Genomic DNA, 11,177 nt, shown 5'->3' with positions numbered 1-11,177 from the left:
GAATAGCTACACATTGACACCACAGCTTATCTTTCCTGACTCAACATGACTGGGGGAGTGGAGATGTAGGAGGAGGGTTGATGACAAATCTCCCAGAATTCATGTGACTGACTGTCCACTCTCTGGTACAAAGTCGGAGCCTGTTTAACATAATCTGCTGCACTCGCACCTCATTAAATCGCTATACGCCGAGCACTAATATGACTGGGACTATGGTATTTCTAGTCTGTTTAAGTAATATGCTGCATGGACTGCCAGGATTCTACAGGAAGTGAATCAAAGTGTCATGTCCTGAGATTAAGTTTGTAGAGATATCGTTAATGTATATCTTTATCTCGTTATTTTACAGGGTAAGATGATTGAGAATAAATTGCCATTTAATGCAACAACCTGGGGAATAGTTACATGGGAGAAGAGGAAGGAAGGATGATTAGATGGCCGTTGTAGTATGAGTTGCCAGGTTGGTAAATTTCAGCCAGAAGATCAATGTAAGAATACTAGTAAATCACAGTGAGCCAGCCTAACAACGTACAATCAGGAGGCAGTTTGAGACCCACCTTGGCGAGATGTCACAGCCCTGTCTCATGAAGGCGCCGAGGGAGAACCAGAGACTGTTGAATATCCCAAACTCGTTGGTCGATTCATTAGTCTGGATCTGGCCATCCTCGTACTCCTCTGTGTGCCACTCGTATGGGCTGAATCGGCTGACCAGGAAGAGCACCACGCTCACACCGATGTAGGCAAACACGATGCACATCCAGATCTCGTAGGCCAGAGGGTCCAGGAAAGAGAAGACTCCAGGTTTAGACTTCTGGGGCTTCTTGATCATGATGGAGATCCCCAAGGACATGAAGGGCTTGGAGAAGTCAATGACTTCTTCTCGGACGAGGGTGATGGTCAACGGTGCCACGGCTATATCAGCTTTCTGGGTTAGAGAGGAGGAAGGAGCATATTGTTCTAGGGAAACAGGGTGGGGTTTAGTTGTGTTTAAAGGGAACTACTGGGAATGTTTCAATAGATTGTATACAGCAGGTCATTGGATGCGATCAGTATTAGAAGATCCATGTATCTCTTTTCTTACCCCATAGACGAGCTCTCCCACCATTCCGTTCCAGATCTTGGTCTCAGCGTCTCGGGCTCCGTATTTTCCATCCCCCACAATTTTAAGCTGGTATTTGAAGCCGCAGTGCTTGGCTATTTCAGCGGCCAGATCTACACAGTAGCCCTCGTATCTTTCATTGTCTAGAAAAAGGTCAGCATTCTTCTTAAGCATTACATATGGGGCTTCCTGAGGGAGAAAATGACAAATACTGTTCAGTCCAGTAGGCTTGCCTTTGGGCTTTACATCATGGTATACATGCTAGCTTTGTACAGAGACAGATGAATGAATAGTTCATCACAAACTTTATGTTGTAATAGACTTAGAGCTCTATTTAATATGGAAAGCTGAAGCGTTACAGATTCCGTGATAGAAATGTTAAGGTAATTTCCGATTGAGCCGACATATGCAGCATTTACTGTGAATGCAGTCTCTGCTAAAGCAGGAATGCTGCCTTTAAATTTCAATCATGCTGTAAAGCTGAACTTCCGCAAATCGGAGTGAATAGAGCCCCTAGACAACTATGGGTTGGTCTGTGTACGTTGTACGGTGTCCATCTTAGGACAGCCTCAGTGTCAATATGGACACTGTAATGCCGTAAAAACATTATTCTATGGACTAGTAACAATTACTGAGTGAGAAACTAATCTAAGGAAATTATATCCAATTGGTGTGTATTCAAAAGTAATTTGGTATGAATAGAGTCAATGATAAGTCATTACCAAGATTGTGGTCACAATGACAGTTTTGTTTTCCATCCCGGTTGTGTCATTCGGGAACACATCTGATTTTGTGACAGCCATTTTGTCAACTTCGTTCCAATATCCAATCTGTGGAGGAAATAATGAATAGTGAATGAACAATGCCATAATGTCATGAGACGGTAGACAGAGCTGTTGATTCACATGGTGGAAATGGACTGAAGCATCTACACAGCCATGTGACGGTAGACAGAGTTGTTGATTCACATGGTGGAAACGGAATGAAGCATCTACATAGCCATGAAACGGTAGACAGAGTTGTTGATTCACATGGTGGAAACGGACTGAAGCATCTACACAGCCATGTTATAAATTCTCTGTCATTTCTTCTCTTGGTTCGGGAAACTTCTCTCTATGCAAAAAATGGTTGATTTCTGTAGGCCAATTCCATCCAATGTTGTGACTTTAGATCTTTGTTCTGATGGTTCAGTGCTGATGTGCTGTTGTCTTGTTCCATCACAGACCAACACATTAAAGACTGTCTATTAAGATTCTGACATGTTCTAGCCATATTCATATTCAGAAACACTAGCATACCTTCACAGGACCATTATTTTTCAGCTCCATGATATTAACTGAGTAGTTGACTCGTTTGCCATGTTGATCGAACTGAATGTTCCCTGTGAGGCCGTCCACACGAACCTAAAAGGACACAAAAGCACAGCGTCAGAATTGCAAGACGCCACAATTAAATACCTCTGTCATAGACAAAACCAATTAACTTTCTCCACACATATTTGGATTCACATTGCCTTGTCTAAGCTCTGAAGCTGGAGGCTCAGGGGAGAAATCCTGAGAGTGTGTGGGCAGACTATTGTCACTGTTAGCTCAGGGGAGAATATGCGTGCGTTTGTTTGTGTGTGTGTGCGTGTGTGTGTGTGTGAGTGTGTATGTCCTTATACTTCAGTCTCTGTGTGTGTCTGTGTGTGTATGTGTGTGTGGTATAGCTAGCCAGCTGTTGCCACGGCAACCCCATGCTATCACCTGTTTTAGTGCACGCTCGATCTCCACTCCCTGCGCCCAGGGCACGGCGGGGTTGGCCAGACAGTCACCGTTGTTGCCCTTCCTGGCGATGTCAATGCGCTGCTTGTGCAGGTAGCGGAAGGCCTCCGTCATCACCTGCACCGAGTCATAGGTCAACGCAGACGTGTACTGCAATAGAACAGAGGGGGAAGGGTGTGTGAGTGTGTGGGGGGGATATGGGGACACAGGGGAGGGGGAGGAAGAGGTGGTGTGTGTGTGAGTGGGGTTGTGAGGACATGTTATTGTGCGTGTCTGTGTGTGTGTGCATGCGGCTGTGTTCCTGGGTTTGCACGCGCACAGTATGTGCACAGTATGCGTGAGTGAGAATGGGGGAGGAACATTTTTAATCGGCAGACACCTCACAGCTCCCCGGAGACAGAGGAATGCTAGCTGAGTGCCTCTCAACCAAACCCCCATGTGGATATCTACTCACCCTAATCTTACTGTCGGCACCAGGGTATTCCTTCTCCTCCAGAGCCTCCCACCTCTGGTCAAATTTGGATACCAACGGGTCATCGAAATCCACAATCTGGAAACCTGACACGTTGGCTCCGCCATATTGGATTTTGGAGAGGTCCCCATCCACGAAACCCTGAAATTAAAACAAGGAAATCAAACGAGGAGATAAAATGGAAATGTTTGCCATCATACAAATAAAGAGCTTGGGACTATACGATTGTATCTACATTTTTGTCAAAATTGAGTTATTGACATAGCCTTGTTCTGTTCAATATTATCTACCTATGTAGTACTCTAAATACCCCAATTGATGTTATTAAGTTCAAAATAATAATAATAGATAAACATTTTTGACACCAATGAGGGTTTGGAACTTTAAAGCCAATTATCTCAGAATCATCTTTTTGCAGATAGAACCTTAAAGTCCCAATTTCTCGAAATGTTAGCGGAAAAACAAAACGGGAAAGGAATGATTTAATAGATTAAGCTAACTAATTGGGTAATACGTAGGGGGTTCAATTGGAAGACAATCACTCTGTGTTCTCAATGTCTTATCACTATGCATTGAGCTTGATAAATTATTTTACAAGTCGCTTTGTTCTTCCTGAGATTCCAATTCCTCCGCTGGTTAACAGAGGTCTGAAAACTTACCAAATTTGCAATGATGTAGTGGTAGCCTTTCACATGTCTGCCAATGGTGATGACCTGGGGGCAACATCAGATAGGGAAACAGAACAGAACCATAATCAGTGGTGGAAAAAGTATCCAATTGTCATACTAAAAGTAAAGATATGTTAATAGAAAATGACTCAAGTAAAAGTGAAAGTCACCCAGTAAAATATTATTTGAGTAAAAGTCTAAAAGTATTTGGTTTTTAAATATACTAACTATCAAAAGTAAATGTAAGTAGGAATCATTTCAAATTCCTTATATTAAGCAAACCAGACAGCACCATTTTCTTGTTTCTTTAATTTACGGATAGCCAGGGGCACACTACAACACTCAGACATAATTTACAAACGAAGCATTTGTGTTTAGTGAATCCGCCAGATCAGGTAGTAGGGATGACCAGGGATGTTCTCTTGATAAGTGTGTGAATTGGACCATTTTCCTGTCCTGCTAAGCATTCAAAATGTGGGGGAAATGTATGAAGTAAAAAGTACATTATTTTCTTTAGGAATGTAGTGAAATAAAAGTAAAAGTTGTCAAAAATAACATTAGTAAAGTAAAGTACAAATACACCCAAAAGGTACTTAAGTAGTAATATTTTTACTTAAGTACTTTACACCACTGACCATAATGATGTGTAAACCAAACAAGACAGTCTCCAAGTAATCATATTCCTCATGGTACAGCAGTCATGTTTGAGAATGAAAATGGTATACTTCAGTGGAGTTATAACTCTTAATCTACCAAACACAAAAAAAACATCCATTGTCATATTTTATGGCGGAGCGATTAGTGCTTTTTGAGGTCGGTTCGGTTTCTGTTCGATTCTAAAAAAATAATCACGGTTTTCGATTTTTTTGGAGACATTAAATGCACAATGCATTATGTGGATTGAATGCTGTAATAACACAGAATAAAACAATTTATAAAAGTCCCACGATGGTAGTTGATGCCTATTACTGCACATATTAACCATCCTTTATTCACATTACTTTACTTTAATAAAATATTGTTGTTGTTGTGTATTTTACATTAGTTTTATTTGATTACTTTATTATTTCATTCCAAGTCATCATCTCATCATCTAGAGCTGCTGCCTATGCTGTCTGACTAAACCACTATTTTAGTAGTTCCTTAAAGTAAATAAGGCATATTTTTATGACTGCTGAATACCAACTATCAATCACTTACATCATGTATTTTCAGGTAGGGAAAAGCAACTGCTCTCTATCCCTCTCGATCACGCGTTCTTTGTCTCTTCTCTCCCTCTACACACCAGAGAGGAAGAGGCGATGCGAGAGGTTTCACTCTCGCCAAAATCTGTCCAAAATGAGCCCAATGCGTATCTATGGCTTATTTTGGAACTAAGCTTGCTGCCTGACTTCCTTCTTTTGGAACAACAACTCCCATTGTTAGGGCGGAGACTTGAGCATCTCGTCATTATATACAGATCTCTGCCCACACCGACCAGACAAGTAGGCACGCAATGGATTATGGTCTTTGTAGTTAATTACCACATTGTTTGCACTATGTAGAATATTGGCCTGTAGGAAACTACAACTCCCTACTACATCGCACAGTTCAGGCCGGATCTGATTTATCTCTAGAGAAACTGCGCACTGAGCTCACAGAAAAAACGGAATTCTAATAATTGAGCCGACGTTGGTAAATCATTGAACAAATATCGGTCAATTAGTTGTTAAAAAACAAAAAAAAACCACAATTTCTGTTAAATGCTCAGCACTATCATATTTCCACATTATACCTGTAGCATGTATGACATTCACAGCCTTATCAATTGTTTCGATTAAAAGTCATAACCCACTGCCACCTGCCAGTGTTATCCCTTGTCACTACTGAAACCAAAACAGGAAGCCCATTTCAGTAACTACCTCAAAAGCCATTTTAGTAACTACCTCAACTGACACACCTGCAGCTAATCCCACCACATGAGTAACACCTCCACTTAGAAATCCAGTTACATATAGAGATTTGAAGAATCATTTGAATAAAAATGCATTTTAAGTGACTTCCTTTGGCAGGAGAGTGTGACCAGGTTGGATTCTGTTTCTCTCAGATAAAACCTCTACCATGCAGCAGCGGGGCGAATATGGGCATTGGTTAAACAAACGTCTGCCTGCTTTAAATACTTATCAATGGACTATCCCACGGTCTATGGGAAGGTTTATAAATAACCTGTTTATGTGAATCTCTATGCCTTTTAATTCTGTTGTTGTAGTCTAACATAACAATTAGAGGGATTGTTGCAAGGCCTCAGTCCACTTGGTGGGTAGATGTGAATAGTGTGCAGGCAAGGATGCACACACACATAAGCAGGTGACACACAGACACACGTTTGATTTGTGGGGACCAAACAATTGATTCCCATTCAAAATCCAAATTTCCCTAACCCTAAACCTAACCCTAACCCTTAACATAACCTTAACCCCAAACCCCAAACCCCTAACCCTAAACCTAATCCCTAACCCCTAATTCTAATCCTAACCCTAATTGTAACCATAAACCTAACCCCTAAGCCTAAAATAGTCTTGTCCCCACTTGTATGAATATTCCTTGTTTTACTATCCTTGTGAGGACTTCTGGTCCCCACAAAGCTCGTAAAACCAAACACACACCAACAACATCTCACTCGCTGCATTACACACACTGAGCTTGTACCTGCTCCATAATGTCTCGGACTTTGTCCTGTTCACAGTCAAGGATGACCCGTCTCTCCTTCTTGTTCTCCAGGTCTTGGAAGAGGGAGCGGTAGGCCTCGTCTTTCCTCTCGTCCTTCAGGTTGCCCACGTTAATGGCCGTCACCTGCCACTTCCTCTCCGCAGCCATGTCCAGCACCACCTGCAGCGTGGTCAAACCTGGACAGACAACAGGGTCGTGTTAATTCGGCACGAAGCGGAAAAAAATGCTCTGAAACTGAATGAAACGAGAAGGCACTATTTGAACTACTCCAATAAGAAATGCTTGTTTTTGTTTTATGTTGCGCTATGGTGTGTTCTAATGAACCTGACCCATGAATACAGCATTGTAGGGTTTATATCCATGCAAACAGATGGATATATGACATTAGAAGAACCAACATCAACCAACATTTGTGGTGAAAGGTAACACACAGTTCTACTACCACACTGTCTGCCTAAAAGACCCACACAGTCCAGTTCATCATACTGTAAGAATTACTTCTGTGTACAATTACCTCTGCCCCATTTAATCATTTTACCTCTGCCCCATTCTTTCTGTACAATGCTCTACGAAAAGTTGGCCAAGGCTTAAGTTAATTGTTACATCAACTCTAATGTTCCCATTCCACTTGTGTCCCACCTTGTTTAATGACCGTACAAAAGAGTAGTGTATATTGATCTCAACCTCCATAGAGGGCAGTTGAAGCATGATTTGATATTAAAGGGGGTGAGTGTTTCATCCTAGTTGGTGAATTACAGCTAATTGATTTGATTCGACTGGGCAGCACTGTTCATGAAGGTAAGATGGGGGGGGGGGGGTTGTGAAGATAGTAGATGGAGGCAAGCATTTTCCTCAGAACACACTGTAAGTCATGATTACTGCAGGGTCATTATGACTCAGTTAAGGTTGACTGTTTCTCCGATGCCTATTAAAGAAGATAATTGGAATTTGCTCTGATTTAAGCTCCGCTCAACATGTTGTGAGGCAACGAGAAAATGCCGGCTAATGGTCAATATTGTAAGTTATTAGGCCTATGCGTTGGGTAAAATTGAAACATACTGTATTTTAGAAAACATCTTCACAGAGTGGAAAGGATTTGGTTCATCCTTTGTGATGCATGTTTATTTAATGTTCTGATTCAGCATTACATGTGAGAAGCATTTTCATGCTTTTATGTCGTTAGGAAATATTTGTCTCTTCCTGGGATAGTCAGGAATCATCACACCATACAGTAGCTTTACTATATTACTGCCGTTTAGAAACCTTCAAAGCTATTCACAAACCCTAAGCATCGTCAATAAACAGATTCCGACACTACATTGATAACGTGAATGCTAGAGAACCCTGTTAGAATTCCCTTCGGTTGGAACTGAACACCTTGAATAACGATTCAAAGCCCACAAAATGTAAATAAGTGATATATGCAATATTTTACAGTTGGGATTCAAACAAATATTTCCAATAAAAATTTAGAGAAATCATGTAGAAAAATCGTTATAGACAGGATGATTTAATTCTATACTCACTGCATACTTATAGGTCAAGTATTGGGTCAATACTTATTGTGTTCATTGTGTTTTTCCCTTTGTTTTACATGACTGCAGCTCTACTGTCTTCACAGTGCCACTGTTTTTACACCTTAGAGTATCAATGTCCTTCTTTCTCCTCAAACCCTGGCCTGTATTGTACTTTGGACACAGATCACCCAATACTACAGTATATCTACAGGTAACATACTGTAAGTGAATTTGAAACACCATACCATACCGGTAATGAACATTTCTGTGAACAATATTCATATCATTCCACATCGTGCCAGCCTTGAATGCCATTCTTAATATCAACAAAAACATCACCAACCAATAAAAACAATAGACCAATGGGGTTTCTCCTTCATTTTGGGCATCGAGCTGGGCTGATTTCCCATGCAGCTTCCCTCCATCATGGCAGGTAGTGGGTGGCTGACAGACGGGCTGTGGAGACAGCTAGCACCCTGGGAGAGGAGGGGTGGTGAGGCTGAAGGACAGTCAGAGGCTGTCAGAGAAGCTGTCTCTCACCCACAGGGGGGGCAAAGGCTGGGAGAAGAGCCAAAACACACAGACACGTCCAGAACATCTATCTTGAGTCTAATTCAAGATTCAATCCATTGTCGATAGAATTAACCACACTTTAAGTTCAGTCAGAATATAAAACATTGTACTCAAGGTGTGAACCTATACTTGCATTACCTCTCTCTCTAGACTAAAGCCCCAATTCAATTGCATGCAGATAAATCACTATCCAAGATGGCGTAGCAGTGCGGTCGTGTTCTTTGTTGTGTGTTCGTGTAAATAGCCTGTTTTTTTGTGTATTTTTTTGTATTTTTCGTACATATTTCCCTATCACACTTTTCATCCTTCTACAAAATATACTTTCCTGCAACCCGCCTCACTCAATGTGGAACGGATTCTATTATTGACTTACCTTTTATCTAGAATCTCCAGCTGAAACTAGCCAGCCAGCTAATTAGCTACTTGCTATTAGCCACCATTAGCGGTTTTCACCCAGAACATCGGATTTTCTGCCGGAATAACTGAATCACTGGACATTAACACCGGATCGCAACTAGCTAGCCACAACCGAATGGGTGTTGCTGTTGGCTAATCACCACTGCCCCCGAAGCAAGCACCAGTTAGCCTTGAGCTAGCCTCGAGCCAGGCCCATATCCCGGCTATCTACCTCTCTGTCTACCGGACGGGAGTAGCCAGCTAACAAGCTACTTGCTATTAGCCACCTTTAGCGGTTTTCCACCATTGTCCTTGGCCTGCACTACCTACCAGCCAGCTCTAGCCTGGACTATTATCAGCCAGTCTGCACTGTCTGCACAGCGCATTATCGACCCAGAACATATAGTTTTTTCTGCCGGAATCACTGAATCACTGGACCTTTAACACCGGATCATCGCAACTAGCTAGCTGCAACCAAAAGGATGTTGTTGTTGGCTAATCAGCCTTGAGCTAGCCTTGAGCCAGGCCCATCTCCCGGCTATCTACCTCTCTGTCAACCGGACGGGACCTCCTGGTGTTGACATGGAGCCCCGCCGATCCAACACGACTGATCTGCCAACGAAATCGTCTGATGTGGTTTCAACAGACTTCCCGTTACGACGTCGACCACGAAGATCCATCTGCTAGCCCCGGCCCGCTAGCACACGCAAGCCGTGGCCTCTTGCTCGCCAGTGCTGTAGCAGCCCCCGAACTACCTCCGAAGTCTCCTATTGCTGTTCACCGGACCTTATGATAACTCAGCTATACAGCTGATGCCTGCTGGACTGTTCCTTTATACGGTACCGCATCCTGTTTATGTTTAGCCTCAGCCCAAACTTTGTCGCCATTACCAGCTGTTGTCTTAGCTCTCTCGAATAACACCTGTGATTGCTTTATGCCTCTCTCCCATGTCAATATGCCTTGCTTATTGCTGTTTCGGTTATTTCTTATTGTACTATTTCACTGTAGATCCCCCAGCCCAGCTCAACCTGCCTTAGATAGCTCCTTTGTCCCACCCCCCATACACGCAGAGACCGACTCAATCGGTGCCTCCAGTGATGCTATTTCTTTCATCGTTTCCCAACGCTTAGGTTTACCTCCACTGTACTCATATCCTTCCATATCCTTGTCTGTACATAATGCCCTGTATCTATTCTACAACGCCCGGAAATCTGCCCCTTTTGTTCTCTGTACCCAACGCACTAGAAGACCAGTACTTAAAGCCTTTAGCCGTATCCTTATTCTACTCCTCCTCTGTTCCTCTGGTGATGTAGAGGTTAACCCAGGCCCTGTAGCCCCCAGTATCACTCCTACTCCCCAGGCGTTATCATTTGTTGACTTCTGTAACCGTAAAAGCCTTGGTTTCTTGCACGTTAACATCCAAAGCCTCCTCCCTAAGTTTGAGTTATTCACTGCGTTAGCACACTCCGCCAACCCTGATGTTCTAGCAGTGTCTGAATCCTGGCTTAGGAAGGCCACCAAAAATTCAGAAATTTCCATCCCCAACTACAACATTTTCCGTTTCGATAGAACTGCCAAAGGGGGTGGGGTTGCAATCTACTGTAGAGATAGCCTGTAGAGCTCTATCGTACTATCCAGGTCTGTGTCCAAACAGTTCGAGCTTCTACTTCTAAAAATCCACCTTTCCAGAAATAAGTCTCTCACTGTTGCCGCTTGTTACAGACCCCCCTCAGCCCCAAGCTGTGCCCTGGACACCATATGTGAACTGATTGCCCCCCATCTATCCTCGGAGTTCGTACTGCTTGGTGACCTAAACTGGGTTATGCTTAACACCCCGGCCAACCTACAATCTAAACTAGATACCCTCAATCTCACACAAATTATCAACGAACCTACCAGGCAAAACCCTAAATCTGTAAACATGGGCACCCTCATAGATATTATCCTGACAAATTTACCCTCTAAATACACCTCCGCTGT

General features: G+C 42.7%; 1 protein-coding gene across 2 annotated transcripts in view; it reads right to left on the bottom strand.

Annotated features, from left to right (window-relative positions):
* LOC311107820 (glutamate receptor 2) overlaps nucleotides 1–11,177 on the bottom strand; it is a gene marked incomplete at both ends in the record, with an annotated part of 70,920 nt that overhangs the window by 4,898 nt on the left and 54,845 nt on the right. For both annotated transcript variants that reach the window (XM_084150377.1, XM_084150378.1), the window contains 8 exons: nucleotides 558–925; nucleotides 1,082–1,288; nucleotides 1,822–1,929; nucleotides 2,398–2,502; nucleotides 2,845–3,012; nucleotides 3,317–3,475; nucleotides 3,994–4,047; nucleotides 6,691–6,887. In XM_084150377.1, the coding sequence (XP_084006503.1) occupies nucleotides 558–925; nucleotides 1,082–1,288; nucleotides 1,822–1,929; nucleotides 2,398–2,502; nucleotides 2,845–3,012; nucleotides 3,317–3,475; nucleotides 3,994–4,047; nucleotides 6,691–6,887 (1,366 nt within the window). The remainder of the gene's footprint in view (nucleotides 1–557; nucleotides 926–1,081; nucleotides 1,289–1,821; nucleotides 1,930–2,397; nucleotides 2,503–2,844; nucleotides 3,013–3,316; nucleotides 3,476–3,993; nucleotides 4,048–6,690; nucleotides 6,888–11,177) is intronic.

Source organism: Coregonus lavaretus (genome assembly GCF_964263955.1).
Source record: "Coregonus lavaretus genome assembly, chromosome: 32".
NCBI classification, from domain to species: domain Eukaryota; kingdom Metazoa; phylum Chordata; class Actinopteri; order Salmoniformes; family Salmonidae; genus Coregonus; species Coregonus lavaretus.
The sequence above is the reverse complement of the archived record's forward strand: the minus strand, read 5'-3'. Positions and strand labels throughout refer to the sequence as shown.